Here is a 20051-nt window from a genome sequence, read left to right as displayed (position 1 = left end):
GCATAAAACAACAAGAAGCAAACAGAAGAGAAGACATTTGCTGTACTTTTCCTCTATGGAAGCTTTCCAATTTGTGTGGTTTTGGACACAAAGTGTTCCATGAGAAGAAAAAAAACACAAACAATAAATATTTTTGATCAAACCAGTTCAGTCTGACAATTTAGCGTCCGTTTCGCTTTCATCCAGATGCTGGCCCTCCCATGATCATGGGTTACCCGCAGATCTTCATGGCACCACTTTATCTGCTTTGGCTTTTGCATTAAAGAAACATTATGTAAAATCCTTCTGAGGATAGATTTTGATTTGATGTATTTCAATATCCAGTAGCACATACCTCAATATTTGGCAGTGCGACATTCACTCTAATGTGTTATACAATATGCATGGTGTCCTCTCAGCTCCAAAGTGAGCAGTTTGGACAGAGCCCTGGTTGGGACATCATCTTATCTAGGTTAGACCCAAAGCTCAGTGAGCAGCTATTGGGTTGCTTTCAATACGTGGGGGGCGTGGGGGAGAAGAGTGACAGAGGGAGACACAGAAAGAGGTTTCACTCTCCTAATCCAACATGGATCTGGTCTCAGCTGGATCATTTTAAGTTCTCTATTTAGAATGCTCTACAGCAGGGGTCTTCATAAATGTCATAAATGTGTGACTGCAAATATAAATAATCTCTCAATTAACTAACTAATGAATTTAGGCCTAAATGCATCAGGCCCGTTCTCCTCCTCACGTAGAGGAGCTAATTGAGCCTCATGATGACGTTTCAACGGGTTCTGAGCACATGAGACACTGGTTTTAGCATGAACAGAAACAAGTCCGTCCATTATGGATTAAATGCTTTACTTCCACTTTTCTCTTTTTGAAAAGCACGATTTGTTCCTCCTTTGTCTCACCGTCCCTTTCTCTCGCTTTCTCACTCGTCTTTTTCTCAAACATCGCTATCGTTCTTTTCATCCTACTGTCTTTTTTTAATTTGCCGTCACCTCTCTCGTCTGTCCACTGTATGGAGACGACATCCTCCTCCTGCCTGGAATGCAAAGACTCGATTGGTCGATTGGTCTCAAGTGGGATGGTTTAACTCGAATGCAATTGGTCAGTGCTTTAGGCCTCTGCTGTGAAGATGAGTAAAGCTGCGCCGTCACGTTTAAATCACAACCGTCTTATTTTAGCTTATTTGGTCCGGGTCCGGATGGGACGGCCTCTGGATCAGGATCCGGACCCCGGTCCCCCAATCAGTGACCTCTGTCCTACAGCCTATCTGGTTCGGGCAGTAATAAAATAAAAAACAAAACATTTAAATTAAATTATTTGGACCAATTTCTAAATAATGCCAGATAACTACGTATTTATAGACATTTTGATGATTACACCCCTGTCTAAGAAATCGAAAAGAGAAGGGTTGATTGTGTTATGTTATTTCAGCACACATCATAAGATTCACGTTGAATTGTAATCATTTGTCCTGGGATGGACGTTGACGAAGCTGTTTGGTGTTTGGTGCCCATATAAAAGAAGACTCACACATTTACTGCATTTGTTTTAAAAGGCTTTTCAATCCCAGCCTGGCATTCAGTCCTGTCAGTGTCGTTCTTCCTTCCTCCTGTACCTCTACACTTTAGCTGAGATGGAACACTTCATGTCGTATCATCCCTGGGAATGGATTAAACCGTCAAGCCAAATGTGTTGGTAACTTTGCTACTACCAAGCAGACACGTACAGTACTTTGTAGACGGGTTGGCTTTGAAACCTTGTGTTCCCTGTCATGTTTATGTCCAACTCATGTCCAAGCTCCAGGCCCCATGTCATGAGTAAACCATTCACTGTATGCGCGGGGAATTGGAGAAGAAGTCAGCATGCTCGTGCTACATCTCAGAGGAGTTTGTGTCTCATCAGATCACCACGACACAGAGAACACGTCCCAATCTAAACTCCTCTTAGCCCCACAGCTGCCCGATTGGGGGCCTGGGAGAAGACTTACCAACTGTCTGTCTGTTCTTAAACAGCAGAACCTGGGCTACAACTAGATGCAAGTCATTGTTACATGCTCCAAACCCAACTCAAAACAAGGACCAACGAATGACCAAATGTTCATTCATTCAACGAGAATGTACGACCGAGTGGAAACATTCGTAGCTCGAGAGCGAGCCTACTTTGGGACAAACAACATCTCTAAAGAAAGATTCAATAGATGCAAGCTGCTCTCTGGCAAAACCCTCAGCGTACAGAGACATTGTTTTCAACAAAAGATAGTTGGTAAATGTCCCAAACAACAATTAAATATGAGACGGTCACTTCCTGTCTTTTGCTAACCCCTCATGAACTCTCCTAACCATCTCTCCTTGACCCTGTGACGTTTTCCACAGAGGTCAAGGAATAGACTTTAGGAATAGAAGGTCATTTTTTGACAATCCAAATCCAGACTTAAAACCCTTCTCATAACTACATCTTACTACCCCACCCCCATATACAACTTCAGAATAAAAACCCAATAGAATCATTTATAACCATACTACTGTCATTTAATAACGTGTTGTGCCTTGAACATTCAGATTCTTTCTCCATCCCCCTCTCCCCGACCCACTCCCATCTTTAAAAAAAAGAAAACACATTTCAAGGTGGAAACTAGGCTCTTTTGTATTTAAATAATAATGCTCTTTCTAAAATGTGGCAACTCATACTAATGCTTCGAATACTGTAGTATTTCTAGTGTTAATAGTACTAAAACTACTTCTACTAATACTACCACTAATACCACTACTCCAAATAGTATTTTTGCTGCTACTACAACTACTTCTATTCCTGCTACCACCAATAATACTATTACCACTATTATATGTTTATTAGATGGTCTTCGGGCTGTCGTCGCCACACTGTCCAAATACAATGAAATGCAATATTTTCTAGTGATCATTGCGTAGTGGACCAAAGAAAAAGCTAAAACAAGAAAGATGAATTACCTTTCAAGTAAGCATTAGGCCATCACTGCTGTTTCCATGGGGACAAAGTTAAGTTGGAATGGCCCCTTCGGGATCTGCTTACAGAATAATGTCTCAAACCACTGCTTTGTTAATCCTGATGCTCGTCATTCTAGTCAATCCATCAAATCATTTCTTCAGAGACGTCCATGTCTCATCATGTGCCCATTATTCTCAATTCTTGATGTTGAAATGCTTCCAGTGAAGACGTATGTTTATAGTGCCTAAACCAGATGAGAATGTTGCCTCAAACTATGGGAAAACCAATGACCTCCTGACCCACCGAGAGGTGTGTGTGTTCATGTAAATTGAAATAGGGTTCCTCACTGTATAATGGCATCGTAGGAGCTGTGTATGAGAATAGTAAATCACACGCTGCTACCTACACAAAGGTGTTATGAAAGTGATTCACTGGCTGAAATCTTACGTTGTGAATATCTCACTGACTTTTGGGAGGTAAAGAGGGGATAAACATTACTAAAGTGCACCACAGAGGCAGTTTCTGTAGTCTATAACATATCAGAGTTATGGAGAAAATATGACTCTGCTGTATATTATGGTGTTAAAAGTGACCTCTACATGGGGATTCACAACCGATCACATCCTTCAAGAAAGAACACAGCTATCTGATAATGAAGCAAAGGGTTCTAATGAAATGAGAGATGGGAACGACCCGCCCTCACATCACTGCAAACAACTCATTATCCCTGAATTATAATGGCCACAGGTCGGGCTATTTCTCCTCGGCATATGGGCTCAGTCACAGACAAGAAGTTGTGTTTTGCCCCTTAAACCAGCTCTTGGGAGGAATACATCAGAGAGAAGACATAAAGCCACGCACCGTGTCTGAGTGATCAGAGGAAACAGCTCACATTCAAGGGCTTTCCATTTAGCAAGGTAGCATTTGTTCTGGTGTGGGTATAGAAACGGAGCGGAGAGCGTCCCTGAGGGGAAGAAAAAGATTACTTTACTTGGCAAAGTCGACTCTTTAAGGCCTTCCAGCGTTCTAAGAAAATATTTGTATTCTCTTTTCTGAAATTACCTCCGCCAAATGTCCCTTTTAATGGGTTACAACTTCAGTTGGAGCCAATGAGCCACAGAAGGAGTATGGAATTTTCTTTTAGAAATAGAAATATAGGATAATATGAGACATATTCTAGTAAGATAAACATGGTCAGGACATATTCTAGGCAAAAAATTACAAGAAAAGCACTGATGAAATCAATTTGCTTGTGTTGCGTTGCTTCGATGGGTCAGGTCTCTCATCAGGAAGCAACGTGTACACAGTAAAGGGTTTTAACGTATCCGGCATGGGAGCACCTCCCAGTAGGAGCTGGTAATTGAGTTTGTCTCAGATAGCAGGTGGAAAAATGGCTGCGGGTTTTTCACTTGCTGCCCCATACGCCTTGCAAATGACAAAAAGATGAACATGATCCCAACTGAAGATACGAGGATGCAGTGATGGTACGAAGGATCATTCAGCCGCTGTACCACCCAGTCAGTCAGTGAGTGAGCGTAAATAAAATATGCTGATCACCTGCGGGGTAAATGCCGCTATAAATAGCCAGAGCCGGCGAAAAAACCCTCAAGAAGGTTTCCAGATCTCTCAGTCGGAGCGCGGCCTGATGGAAATGGATCTGTTTACATCGCCGGCGTCTCCTCACAGCACGGGTGTGAAAGGAGACAGTGGGGGGGGGGGGGGGGGGGGTTGGCGTCTCCTGCTAATTATCTGTTTGGAAAAAGATCAAACACCCCACTGTAGAAATTATGTTGTCAACATTGGATGTGCCAAAAAAAGTGTGCTTGCAGAAAGAGGAAAGGTCGGGAGGGAAAAGAACACAAGCGCTGATGAGGTGTCACGTACAAAGTGTACTACAAGAGATTCTAAGGCGCAAACTGTTCGTCTGGATGAATCAAGCCCGGATTAAGTGCTGCAGTTTATGTCAATACCTTGAACATTGAACAATGTTGCCTGACTGTATTTCTAATTCCATTTTTATTCATAATTAAATCTTATGCATAGACAAATAATAATTTCAATTGAATAAAAAATAGAAGTAAATCTTTTATCTCCTCTATTTTTTGCACTGGTTGTAACCTGTCGGCTGTTATCTGGCCCAGTGGTATCCTCTGGTTCTGAGTAAAGCGAAAGCCAGTGTCCTTAACTTGCATTCTCCTTAAGGACCATGAGGGGACAACTCCTCAAGTTGCTAAAAGAAGCATGATTGTATAGAAAATGATTATTTCTCTAATCACTTATTCCCTCAGTAAACATTGCAAAACATGTCTCTAGTTATATTCAATCTCTAGTTTAAAGTCATCAATGCAGCATGATGCTCATTTAGTAAATGATCAACCATTCCCAAGTGTGTTTAGGGCGGGCTTACTGTGAATATGAGGTGTCAAACAGCAATCTGTTTTAATGTCTATGAGTACACCTAGAACTGTTGACAAGATCAACTATTATGAATATTTAACTAGCCATGCAGGTTTAACATGTGTACAACTCTCTAAAGCACATATGTCAAACTCGCGTCCGGTGCGGACGCCGGGTGACAGCCGTCACTGTCAATCAGCGAGCATGACGCCAGATAAGGGAACACACTCGTTGGCTGTCCTGCTATCACTTCAGCAGTTTGCATCCACTTTTGTCTCCTGCTTTAGGTTTTATTATTTGTGTGCAAAGAAATGAGATTGAGTCACACTGCAGCTGGGTATCTAAGGGACACAATTGTAGTGTGTTACCTTCAGTCTGTCATCAGCAGTTCAAGTGATGGAGAGCTACTTCATCTGCCATGTCTTAGTTTCTTCCAGATTGATATATCCACAGTCTTCTTCTTGTCCTATCTGCAAAGGCAGCGCAGTTTAATTAAAAGGCTTGTAGACAGCGGTCAGTGATGAGATCCAGGCAATGCTCAGGGGGAGGGAGATGCGGACGAGTGGGAGCCACACCATAATTCATCTGGATCCTAATCTTATCAGGGGTAAGAGGCGATCACAATGTGGAGCGTAATTACAGCAACTTAAAAGGCAGCGAGTTTGCATGTCTCTGAGGCTGAGAGTGGAGGACGACAGGAGAAAGCAGCTCATACCAGAACCAGTAGCAGTACCAGTCAGAACAGCCCACACATGTTGAGTCCGACCATCGTAGCAGGACCAGGCTTCTTTCTTCCCCTCTGCTGATCTCGTACATCTCAATAACGCCCTTCAATGGATTATTCTGCTGTAAATTGATTGTTTGCTGAAAGTAATTTATTTTAGGAACGTGACCTTATCCTCTGTATTGAGGGAGATTTAATCACACACATATGAAATAAATAGATAAGCCGTGGGGTACCCTGACCTGATTGATGTGCATTACAGCCTCACAGTTCTGTACCTCTGTCGCCCAATCAGCAATTACACACAAATTTTGCATATGCGTTTCTGACCGATCAATAATGTGATGGAAGGGTGTAGCTGGCTGTGCAAGTACAACTTACAAGTGCGATTATTAAGCAGGTTTTTATGAAATTCTAAAACATTCCATTAAACAAGTTTAACACAGAAACTGTAAAATAATCAAGGCCAATGAGCAACTGTTTCAAAATAACAAAGAAAGTTTAACTCCAAACACACACTTAACCACGACCCCAAATCCAAGGTGCACGCCCAAACACGTATTGTGAGTCTGGAAGGGAGGTGAGGAACCTGTAAGCAGACTTCACGTCGCCCTCAAACCTTCCCACACAATGTGCTCCCAGGGCCTAATTCGAAGCTCATCTTCCCATGACCCTGAGATGCTGCAGCTTTGGTTGCACAAGGACGCGCACACGACACAGACGGCACTCACATCAAATCGCAAACTTCCAGCCCTGTCAAAACTCAACCAACATTTCAAAGGCCAAACAGGGCGCTTTGATGTTACTTTTAGATTGCAATCTGAAGCTTTCCAACGCCAGAGAATCCTCACGTTGCTGTCAGATGAGCTGATGTTAAACACGGTGCCGTGGAGCAAAGTGACAAATGAAAGCAAGCTTTCTGTTAGCAGGCAGGAGTGATGGCGACGGATCAAAGGTTCGCTATGTCAGCGGCACGCTGGATGGGAAAAACATCAAGCGTCCGTCTACGTACGGCTTTTTCATTTTTAATTAGCTGGACTGCAGAGATTTAAATCGAATAGGTCAAGCATGTGAGAGTCAGTTTGCACTATGAGCCGTGTTTGGTTCCGCTGAGATGAATGGCACAACTGTGTCAGAAAACGCATTTGAAGAGTGAAGTGAAATCCGTTGACGCCGGCCGTGTTTCCACCGATATCTGCAGAGCCAGACCCCACAGCTCAGGAGGGCGGAGAGCAAAAAGAAATCAATCAATTACGGCTCAGAGGGACCCTCGCCTCCACTCACACATGAGAGCAGACCACGGGGACGGGCTTAGAGCTGCACAGGGGCCCAGTTGTGTTCGGTGTCATTTGAAAGACAGCGAACACAACACGATTTACGGAACAAAAAAGGTTTTTTACTTGTATGCAAGTAGGTCTCCGGAGGGAAAAGAAAATCTAAGGCAAGGATATGAATATTTAATCGGCGGCGGCCGTGTAAAGGTCACTTTTTGGGAGACGCCCGGCGCAGTCACTGCTCGCTAAGCAACCCGAGCATCTCAGCGGCCCTGTGAACAAAATAATCACAGGAGTGTCCTTCTCCATTGCTCACAGTTGCTTTGCTGGTGGACCTGATGACGCTGGTTGCTATGGATACCACTCAATCATTGCAGGTCATGGCTCTCTGAGACGCCTCTTGATGTTGGCGGGTGGTACAGTAAAAATAGAAACAGTGAAATTAAGTGAAGTCAGTGAACTTTCCATAGGGCTTATCCAAGATAATGTTTCTTTTTCTTTGAGAATCTGAAATGAATGTTCATTTGTATGTGATTTAAAATCATAAAGAAAACATCCAGCTGAAATTTAGTTTTACATAAAGCATTACAGTACACTTTAAAAACCTCATCAAAGGTCAGAAAACCTTTTTCAATCCACTTCCTAAGCTTTGGGGGATATCTTTCAGTTAGAGTTTGATCAGTTTTTCTTTGACTTATCTTGTCCTTTACTTGCTTTTCTTTGAGTTAACTAGTTTAAAGTTTTGCGGCATTAACATTAAAAAGGTGGTACAAGTATTTCAATCAAATCTGTGATCTTCAACAACCACGTCGTGCCAAGGTAAGATATATTCTGGTCTGTTTGGATATCCTAAAATTCCCGCTCACCCATCCTTTAATAAAGCTGTTTTCATTGAGTCTTTGCTCAGGGTTAAGGGCCACAGCTGCCTCACTACTTGTGCACAACTGGACTGTTGGGTCCATGGCCGAGGCGCACAAGGCGGATCCGTTTGGCTCAGCGAGGGGGGGGGGTGATTGCTGTTACCGACCCGCGATCACTCAGCTGCCAAAACAGAGTGAGAGTCGTGACTTGGGGCTCAAGGTGGGTTTCCCTTCCTAATCCTGTCCCCCCAGCGCTAAATGCCACGGTGCTCTCTTCCTCTCCCCGATCAGCTTCTGAAAATAGACTCCGGCAGCGCTCCTGATGCCCTCTTAAGCACAGGAGAACAGAGACGGCTCGCCCAGCTGGATTGTTCAGCGGTGCGAACCCATTACACACTCAGCGCTCTCAGTTGCCCCGGAAACCCACGGACAATGAAAGAGCATTAATATACTTTCAGAACTTCCGCAGGCCTTTAGACGTGGAGGTGAAATTGAAGTGTCGGTGTGTGCAATCATCTGCTTAGATGCAGGCCGGTGAAAACTGCATATGAATAACTTAAGATTCAATATTTCAGTCAAAGGAGAAGATCAAAATCAATTCCATCCACGTCAAAAGGTGTTCTTCGTGTTACATGACGAAATCTGACAACCAACCCCAGGGCGGGACTTTATATGTGCGGCTACCATTAAAACCATTAGTCACATGGTGACTAAGTCACATGGTGTCATACTATTACTTCCATCATAAAACCAACTTCACTGACTTTGCTTCTTTTTCCCCTCACTGATTTCTGTGGATGGTGGTTCCATCTGATGGTGGTTCTATCTGATGATGGTTCTATCTGATGATGGTTCTATCTGAGGGTGTTTTTATGTGATGATGGTTCTATCTGATGGTGGTTCCATTTGATGGTGGTTCTATCTGATGGTGGTTCCATTTGATGGTGGTTCTATATGATGGTGTTTTTATGTGATGATGGTTCTATCTGATGATGGTTCTATCTGATGGTGTTTTTATGTGATGGTGGTTCTATCTGACGGTGTTTTTATGTGATGATGGTTCTATCTGATGGTGGTTCTATCTGATAATGGTTCTATCCAGAGATGGGGACTCGAGTTTGAGACTCGGACTCGAGTGCGACTTACGTCGCACACAGTGACTTCAGACTTGACTTGAGACTCGTCCTTGAAAGACTTCCGACTCGACCTCGAGCTTTGGGACTCGTGAACAATGTTTAATTTTAGGAAACATCTGATGAGCTCGCTATACCCCTCCCCCCGTTACCTGCCTACTTAACATGTAACACGTACATTGACATATATTGCTCACGAGGACACCAATTTGTTGTCAGAGATGTCGAATGCACCGGCCGCTGCTGTGCCATTCGTCGTGAGCTTTGGGTTCAAAACCTTCCAACAAGACGGCAACAAAAGAACCGCGCAATGCAAAATAAACGATTCTGGCTCAACCACGTCAAATTTGATCAGGCATCTGAAAACCCACCCTGATAGGTGAGTAAACATGTTTAGCTAAGCAAGCATTGACCATCTACCGCAGGGGTGTCAAACTCATTTCAGGTTCGGGCCAGATACTGCCGACTTCGACCGAACGCGGGCCACTGACGATCGGCGCGAAGGGCTGACGGGGGTGGCGCTGACGTCGGGACGTATGCACTCCAGTGGCGGACCGTTTACTGTTCACTGAAGCAAAACAATACGTGGACAATAAATATCAGAGCCAAGAGCAGCGAGTGTAGTCAACTACTGCTGCTAACACATCCTGTCAGACCAGGATTATTTATTTATATCAGTTAATGAACTTTTCTCCTCATGTTACCCTGGTAAACGCTGTCATTACAGACGGTTGCGTCAATGCTTCACTTCCGGTTTAGTGGCTACGCTTCGTATTTTCATTTTATGGGAAAAACCCACCAAAAAAAAAAAATACGGAGTAAAAAGTTGTTGGTATGGTTTTTTACGGTAAAAGGGACGATGATAAGAGATGGGGACTCGAGTTTAAGACTCGTCCTCGAAAGACTCGACTCGGACTCGAGCTCAGAGACTTGTGAGCATCTCTGGTTCTATCTGATGGTGTTCTGTTTTGTTGTTTTGTTTTGTTGTTTTGTTTTGTTGTTCTGATGGTGGTTGTTGCTGCAGTGGTCCTGCCATAAACCTGGATCTTTTCTCTCAATATTTGAATCATTTCTGTTGTATGTATTGAAAGTATTGTACATCTTTTACGTTGTTCATTCTGTACATATGACGTCCATTGCATTCTGTCCGTATCTGGAGACGGATCCATCTTCAGCTGTTTTCACTAATATTTTTTCTCTTATCTTTGCTGTTAAAGGTTTTTCTCATTTTTGGGGGGAGTTTTTCCTGTGGGTTTTGGCACAGAGGATGTCGCATGTGTAAAAATGTAAAATACATTTGTGGCTAAATAAAACAAATTGAAAAAAATAAAGCACCTAGAAAACATGCTAACATGGCTTTAATTATATTCCAGGGTGAAGGGGGATTACGGGTCCCAACGGGTGAGCTTTAGAGCACCTCTTGTTCGGACTTCGTCTAACTGGGAATCTGATTCTGATTATTGAGTGTGCGTGTTTCATAACTCAATGTAACATAATGAAGAGGAGTTTTCTTTTGACTGTTGGTATTGTTGATGTTTTCATTTTAGCAGTGTGACATGTGATACAATTCCACCTTTGTCCTCATCCACTACTCTAATAAATCAAAAGTATGAGACAACATCTCTTCATAGTTCATAACATGGGGGAGCTGTTGGGTGTTTTTTCTGCCTGCTTCTAACACGCACACACGATGGCTTCCAAGCAGACACAGGGGACGTTTCATTTTAATGCAGAACATGTGGAAGACCACCAGGGTGTAAGAAAAGCACATAACTAAGAAGCCAGAGGAAATAGCAGCTCGTCTCATGTCACGTTGTCAGCCTCGGGCAAACGCACCGCTCAGCGCTCCACTCTATCCGAAGAGAGAAGGGACACTTTCACTTTGTCCCGCCGGCCGTCAACAGCCGAGGGGACGATGACCGATGGAAGACAAGCAAACAAGGCACTCTATCACAACTGGATTGCATTTTTTTCCAGTATATATATATATATATATATATATAAATGAACTATATGGACTTGTACAGCGGTTTTCTAGTCTTCTGACCACTCACAGCGCTTTAAAACTACATGACATAATTCATCCATTCACACACTAATGACAGGACCTACCATACACAGCTAGAGGAGCAATGCTGGGGTTCAGTGTCACATCACCATTCAGGTCGGCCGGACCTGGGATAGACCCGCCAACCCGGTGATTGGAAGGCGGCCGCGCTCCCCACTCACCCACAGTCGCCCCATTACAAGCCATTACAATAGTGAAAGTGATTTAACTTAATGAAATGACCTGTCATGACCACTGGCATAATCCAAGACACACACACAAATAACAGATATTCAGAGGGTGTATGGCTCCATAACAGAATGAGGAAAGCTATAGGCACAAAATCACAGCAGGGACACTTAGACGTTTCTAAAGGTCTTGGTGCTTAACTGTGGGAATTTAACTTTAATTTTCTAATCATTCTGAGGGAGAATATTAATCACCAATTATGTGTTAAGAATCAATCCAAACATTGGAATTGGTGGCTAAAGACACTGCTTATTACAGGCTTTACACCATGCTGAGCTGCACCTCAGATTATATAAACCACTTCTATCTGGTAAATACTCCTGCTACATCTGGTCACATGTGAATGCTGTACTTACGAGAGAGTCCTTTCCAGCCTGCTGCCCGTGGAGCCAAGGATCTCCCCCAACGTACAGAACATCTGACCAAGGAAGTCCTTCACAGAGGAGAGGAGCACATAGTTAGTACTGCACAAATCAGTCTGGAGGTAATGGGTCACTTGGGGCAAGCGGGCAAAGCAATGGGATGTTGTTTTGAACCAAAACTAAAAGAGGAGATTAAACTTGAAGTGGTTGTCCAAGAGAAAATGTCTGACTATTAGCTCATGATGTTGTCCATTCTTTTCGTGTTATTAGGGAGGATAAGCCATGAGGCTTTCAGGACCTTGCGCATCAAACATGTTATTTTCTGGTAATGCATCTGTGTTTAAATTCCCCCCACAATTTAACTAAATCTGTGACCCAATCCAAGAGTACACATGCAACTCAACATTAGTCCATTGTTACCATTCCTGGAAAGCATTGAACAATTAGTGGTGTACATTTATTTAATATTGGAACATTGTCAATCCCTTCGTTTACAGTTACTTTGTCGCAGTAAGGTGGAGATTTGCTTTAGGCAGAACTTACCTTCTACTCATCCAGACGGGTAAGCAGTAAGAAAAGATCAGACACGTGTTAGAGGAAAAGCTGAAAAAATACAACAAGAAAAAATATATACAACAAGAATAATTATTTCTTTAACCAGGCACTGTATGTTTTTTCCCAAACTGATGTCACCTACAGCTTCTACATTGTAGTTACTCTGGCAAAGTATGGATTTTCTTTTCATATTCAATTTATTTTAATTATTTTCAGTTCATTTCAATTGGGATTAATTTTCACGTCAGGTCAGGTCTTAAGCCTTAAATATTTTGAGTGTATCCTTCCATTAGTTAAAGCCAAAAGGCAAGATTATGTTGCGATATCTATAATATGAATTATGCTGGGTGATGATTGATTTGATTTAATCAACTTTACCTCCTAATCAGTCACTTTACATTACAGCCTGGCTCTTGAATGGGCACAGATAATTCCATGTACTATTGAAGAAAATGTAACATACAAAAATGGTTTAATAACTGTTGTTATCCAATTATTGCTCCCAAAACATCATCTTGGCACATATTTAGATCAGAGGTGTCCTATTTTCTGGCAGTGTGCCTAAGAACTATTTTGATTATTCGAATATTTGGATAGCAGTGTTTATTGTTAACGTTCACCATCAACAATGTCTAAGGCGTGTCTGACCAAGTTTGAGATGGATTTGAATAATCTGTGAGGTGGAGGATGTGCACAACCTATGACTTCCTGTTGCCTCATGTTCAGGAAGTGATGACACACAAGACATTTGGAGCTGAATGACCAACAACCTACTGTTTAATGGCAAATGTTGTTGTTCTATTGACACTGATGGTGTGGTAATCTTTTGACCTTTTGATAACTTTTCATCGCCAACGTCTGAAGATCATAATGACAGAAAATGAATTAAATTGGATTCAATCTCTAGGTGGACTTTGTTAACGTACAGCCCTTGAAATGGTTGAAAAACATCTAAAACATAAAATGGTTGACTTCATGGGTTTAGGGTTTTTTGTACGTCCCACACAGCCGGCTGAAACCCAGAAATGGGGCTAATCAAAAGGCGGGACAGTTTTTGACAACCATTGTAAACTTATATTTTTGTAAAACCAGCCAAACCCTTAAACCTTAATCCTTGCCAAATGTCACGATCTTGCTAGTAGCCCATGCTCCTTTTTTTGCGAAGAAAGTAGTACCAGAATAATAATAAAGTAGAACAATAGGTACCATTATTCCTTTGGTACTCGGGCCTAATTAAGAGTGCTGTAATTTGAAAATGTGTACTTCTTAACAAAAGCATTGGACTTCAAGGAAACATAAGACCCTTTAAACTACATTTGAATAAACAAACCACAAACAATGGGATTATTCAAGACCTGCTTGTCATTGTGGAACAAAAAAGGCTGCTTACATGTTTTGAAAGGTTGGAGCTCCTTGTGTCCACATTGTACCTGTAACCAAAAACACCAAACTTTATAGAGTTTTTAATGAAAGACAAATGACGGCCAAGAAGAAAAAAAAAGAAAAACCTCTTGTGTATTCTCTTAAATAAGATAAATGGTTACCCGGTGGTGTGGTGCTTAGCATTGTCGCAGCAAGAAGGTGCTAAAGAAAGTGCTTCCTGTGGTGTGCATCAAATGGCTGCTGGCCATCTCTTGCTCAAAATAAATTGATTAAGTTCATGATTTTGCTCAAAACATCAAATGTAAGAGATATTTACAATTCCTATGCTTGGAGGTTATTTGGTTTTGGAAAGGTATTTCTGAGAGCGATTTTACTTGTATCCGTGCCTTCTGCTTTGTTTGCTCTTGGGTGTGGTGTTTCCTCTGTTATGGCGCGTTTCCACCGAGCTGTACGGTACGGTACGGGTCGGGTCTGTTAACCATGATTTGGCGAGCGTTTCCACCGCCAACAGTACCCTTACTTGATAGGCGTGGTATTGGACGAAAAGTAGATTGACGTCATTCGATCGCGCGAAAACTGAAAGCTAACCGCAAACAACAATGGAGACATACAGCATATCCTGTTCTTGCGTTTTGATATGTGGCTGTTAAAGTAAATGCTGCGCGGCGACATTGTTGCGACGGTGTTCCTTCGTGTGTTGTCTTTCCCCTTGGGGCACGCGCAAATGACGACACTCTTTCAACCAATCAACATTCTGCAATGAGTCTAGCTCCACCCTTTAGTACCAAACAACTGTGCCAGGTACCCCAACGGAAGGGTACCCAAAAAGTGGTACGGTACGGTGCGGATCTTAGGTACTTTTCTCAGTGGAGACACAAATAAAAGGGTACCGACCCGACCCGTACCGTACCGCTCAGTGGAAACGCACCATTAGCTCCTCGCCTTCCTGAGAAATGATACGTTGGCACAGCCTTGTGAGGATTTCTTGACTCATTTGCATATTATATTTATATATAGGCTCTAATATTTCCACCAGTGTGAAGCGTTCATATATTCGCTCGTGATGAGCACACAGTAATCCTGGTGGGAGTTGGTTCTGGCTCGGTTTGTACCAGACATGGGGGGGTATCGGGTGGAAGAGGCTAGTTGGCACCAAAGTTCCCGAGGCTCCTTTCATACATTCTACAGGGATGTTTGCACTTCAAAGCAAGTCGTTGGGAACAGGGAATGATTGTTTACTTCCCGAGCTTCTCGGCCTGGTCCTTCCTCCCCACGGTGTCTCAAAAAAAGGTTTTTATTATTTTCCCCCATTTTTCTACTAAAAAATGGTCTCCAAAAAATATAACATACAAGCACATCATTGTTATACAAGTTTTATATTTACGTTTTCTTCAATAGTTTTTTACTACTCGTGAAAAAGTTTCAATTTTAGTCAGATTCCATTCTGCTTATTCTTAAGGGGTCTTAAGGGGTCTTTGAGGGTCCAAGGGTTGGACCGGAGAGTCAGAGGGAAGAGTCCCGATCCTGGAGCCCTCCGGCTGGACCAAACTGGTTTGGACTGGAATCATTTAATGGATTTCCATAAATTATGCAGAGCAGCCCACATGATGGATTGACTTTTCTATAGTGTGACCCTGGGGTGAAATGTCGAACTCTATGCATTACTTTGGTTAATGACCAAATGAAATGATGACATACGTAACCGCCGGATTTAGCTGAAGAAACTAAGCTGTATATAACAATTATTTGGTCACACATCCCAACCAATGAATGCAGCTGTCTGCAGCAGCTCACATGAACATACATCCATTACTCGCCACTAATATTCATATAGGTCAAAATCAACTTCAAAGTTAGTGAGGTACGTCTCCTCCTTTTTTTTGGGGGTTCAGGTTCGTCGAGTTCTTTAACAACTAAACCCATCTGCAACCCATCTGTGTCTGGGATGTACACGGGTTAACTAATCAACGTCACATCCAACAGTTTCAAATCTTCATTAGCTTCACCGTTGTCTCTAAAGTGGATGCGTATATGCCGACCCACAAGGGACTGTAATTGACCAGATGGTATTGGTACCAGTGCTATTATTGAATCTGCATATGGGCCTGACTATCCATTCCCTTCTCATTTCCTAATCAATTTTCACTAGAACAAGTTCTCAATTTCCATCCCTACAGCACACGTACAACACAGGGATCAGCTCACTGTCAGGACTTGGTCTGGATTCACCTATTGTTTGTGTGTCAGTTCATTGTTGTTGAACTGAAGCGGGCTCCATCGAAAACATCAATTTAAGGACAAATCTTTTTTTATGACCACCTCGGTTGTTCTTTTCCAAGTGTGAGGGATTGTTCTTGTTATAAATTCTTAGTATCACCGACTTGGAATTAAAACTACCGTAGGAGGCTCAGATCAGTCGGTGCTGTTCTGTGCTTTGTACTCAACCCAAACCATTCACACGGACCTCCTAACTCCGACCTTCCTGCAGTAAAACAGAAACGCTATAAATATTATCCAAGGATGTAATTAATGCACCAAAAACAACAAGGTATCCCTAACAAGGCGATTGTTGATCTCGACCTCCACTTCGTCCTCGGGCGAACCACATGACCCCTACGTGCTCCTGTAGGTGTGACTCCGGGGGGTGTAGTCCACGGCGTGTGAATGGAAGGTTTGTTGATGATGGGGAGCTGGCTGTTACGCTAACTATAAACGGGTGTTAATGCCTTGAAGTGTTAGAAAGACTAAAAGGGAGAAATGCAGTCCCTTTACCAGATACCTCCCCCCTCCGTGTGCTGTGAGGGACAGAAAGTAGCCCGCTGCAGCGTGGACGGGACTGACCAGCTCACCCTGCGTCAGGAGGAGATGGAAAACAGCACTGCACACACAGGCTCTTTTTCTAAAAGAAGTTATTTAGGAGAAATAATACGACCACAGCGCCCACTAAAATCACTCAGACCGCCTGCTGCTTTCCTCGTTTCGCTGCGTGCCAAGAGGCGGGATATAAGAGGCGGGTTATAAGGGGTGGGTTATAAGAGGCGAGTAAAAGCTGTGGTCTGATGGAAACACTGGAATTGAGAGGAAATGTAAAAGAGCCACCAGCTGCACATAGCACCAAACCTGGCTTAAAAGTACCAAATGCAGGGCTCTCTGCCATTTAAAACAGTCACTCCACACCCCCCAAACATGCTTTCATTAAACCTCTACACTCTGTGTTTCACCACAAGTCTTCAAACTATACTCTCCTTTATTGCGACAGAAATCGCTCTAATCCCCCCCCACCTGCTTTGTAGAAATCTCCAAATTGAGCACTATGCCGAGCTCGGGGTGGGTGAAATGAATTACCACACAGTAGGAGAAGCGTCGAGTGATTTGAATGCAGTTTCAGAAACATCTGATGACTTTGGTCGACATTGTGAGCAGCGGAGAAGCTGGAGGGCTTCTCACAACAAAAGAAGTCCAACAAAAACGGTTTCAACGTATTTCACAAAATCCCTTCTTTGGTTTGTTTGTTTGTTTGATTGTTTGTGTGTATTTCTTTGTGTAACTCACATGGTAGGATTCAGATATCACAATGTTAAACTACATAAGTCTTTGGAGAACTGAAATCCTCATATTTAGGCTGTACCAAATTTGTACCAGAGAATCCTGAGGATCTTATTACGGAATCACGATAACTCTGACTCAAAAGTCAGCATTAGGGGCTTTACAAACGTGCAGTGTTACAAGGCTGATTCATCCAGTCACTGTGTGACAAGTGTCGGGCCCTTGAAAGCAACACTGCTGTGAGAGGGGATATCTGTCACTATTCGCCATGTGTGGAGGCAGACGCCATCAAAGATCCACAGGCAGCGTGCTCAGACGTCTCACTCCTTCAACAATGGATACATTGAAAAAAACAGGTGTGACCATTAATCACAAAAACATGGAGAAATGGGTCCATAATGAAAAATACCAAGGCTGACTTTTAATGATTCTCATCATCATCAGATGGGCAGGACACTGTGTCACTGAGCTGTCCTTTGCCACAATTAATTTTTTTTATTCAAACTACAAACTAAACTAGTGGATTATTTTACAATGTACTGACTTTTGGGAAAAGGGCAATAAAAGCCAAAGGGCAAAAAGGGCAATTAAATAAGACGTAAATTGTAACGCGAAGGTCAAAAAATAGAGGACGTTGTACCATGTACAGGTTGTAAAGCCCCTTGGGGACCCATGTGATACTGGGTTAGAAAAGGGAAGTTGATTTGACACTAAAGGCAGGACTTGTTTTAGTTGGTACATTGCAGCCACTAATCATCTTTTAATGACTTTTTAAAAGTTGAAGTTTGATTAACTTGATGAATTCCTGCCGTATGCGGCGCATGTCTTGCTGAACGTTGTATGTGTACATCACATTCAGCAATGGAACGATCATTTCACAAGCTGTGTGTCACACTGTGATGGTGAACACGATGGGATGCACACATTCAGTTTGCATCATGGACTTTTATCCACAGTCCAGGCATGCAAACGCCCGAGAGCTGTGCACATAGAGAAACCTGATTACACTCCCATGCACGTTGTGTTAGGGTGTGATTCATTCCTTAAGGCTGCAGAAACTAAATGTAAAACGGTTATTGAAGAAAAATGTAATAAAGCCAATGATTGCAACACCTGTGCTCTTTTTCTGTGTGTTCTATTGCTGATTTGTACACATTGGAACATTCACAAGGGTTCCCCTTCACAAAAGTGTCCAGATAGACAAAGTAGTTACAGTCATTATACTTTTTATCATCGGTATGCCATTTTTGGAGCAGAGGCCAAAAAGCAGATTTATTTACAAACGTATTGGTGATTCAGACATGTTTATGTTCATGGGGCAACAATCAGAAGATCAGCGGCTTGATCCCGAGCTCGCAGATGCCTTTTAACTCCAAAGTGCCCCCGTAGGATCTATTTACTATTTCAAGGAAATGAGGACAATACTACAAGGATAACTGCAGAATGTTTCATCCGGATCCCCATTTTTTCCATGTTAATGTGTACAGGTGACCGATGGGGACCGACAGGAGGGCGCGGTAAATGATGCGCTGCCACAGAAGAAGAACCTTGTCGTTGCCTAGCTACAGACACAGCGACAACCTCTTTGCACCTTTACTGTCAGCAATTCCCACAAAAAAAGACCCAGAAAATGAATGTCATCACTTACAAATATTGTACGTGTATCAACGTCTTCCTTTGGGCTATATTGCTGTTAAAACCCCTCAGGGATCCACAGCGCTCCATTGGATAAACCACATGTTCCGTTATTACCACAAACACACACACACAGTAGTGTAGTTTCACTCAACCCCACACACACTAAATACTCGCCTCTGAAAAGAATAACCAGCCAACGCAAATTGCAAATTATCAAAACATTTGCTAAAAACGGCTAGGCTGCTGTTTGAGATCTTTACCAAGCCTTTCTTTAAAAATAGTTGTATATATGTGTGATCTGTTGTTAATGATAGATATCTTGAATGCAATAATAGATTTATAACTACAAACTAAATCTGGCATTCGAACAATATATTCCCGAACAACGAATCACAGTGAGAAGACTTCTGATGATGTCCTGCATGTCATGATCAGTTCAGTCCATTCATCTCCCCTTCCTTGTAGGAAACGATTGATTTGCTTTAAATCCCTCCATCTATTGTGATTAAGTGGGCCAGAAATAACCTTTTTTTGAGAGTTGTGCGTTTAATAATTGATTGCCTCCCCTGAAATGCTCCCTTTCATTGGAATTCCCTCTTATGACTCCACGTCAGGGAGAGAACAGCAGCCTCGCCAAGTCACTGCTTCCACCGTTCTTCTTGAAAAAGCTGTTTTTTTGTTTAAAAGATGGCTGACTGGTTGTCACTACGTGACATGCAACACACTCCCATCGGTCAAACGTTTCTCTGGGTGCAGCCGATGCGCCTGGGATGGCAGGGAGGAGGGGGCACGTGTGTGTGTGTGTGTCTGTATGTGTGTGTGTAAAAGGTCGGTTTCATAGAACTCTTTTACTTTACTTACAAGGCAGTAGTGACCATTTGAAATGTGTATTTATACGTCCTCTCCTGGCATTAATTAACGCTTAGTT

The 20051-nt window shown here is 42.7% G+C and overlaps 1 protein-coding gene across 1 annotated transcript in view; it reads right to left on the bottom strand.

Moving 5' to 3' along the window:
* The window catches only part of LOC119230141 (copine-9-like), an 84800-nt gene that overhangs the window by 36513 nt on the left and 28236 nt on the right, over positions 1 to 20051 (bottom strand). Inside the window, 2 exon segments of the mRNA XM_037491164.2 lie at positions 11996 to 12075; positions 13947 to 13986. Of these exon segments, the coding sequence (XP_037347061.1) occupies positions 11996 to 12075; positions 13947 to 13986 (120 nt within the window).

Source organism: Pungitius pungitius, chromosome 8 (genome assembly GCF_949316345.1).
Source record: "Pungitius pungitius chromosome 8, fPunPun2.1, whole genome shotgun sequence".
NCBI classification, from domain to species: Eukaryota; Metazoa; Chordata; class Actinopteri; order Perciformes; family Gasterosteidae; genus Pungitius; species Pungitius pungitius.
Note: the sequence above shows the minus strand (reverse complement) of the source record. Positions and strands in the feature narration are given on the sequence as shown.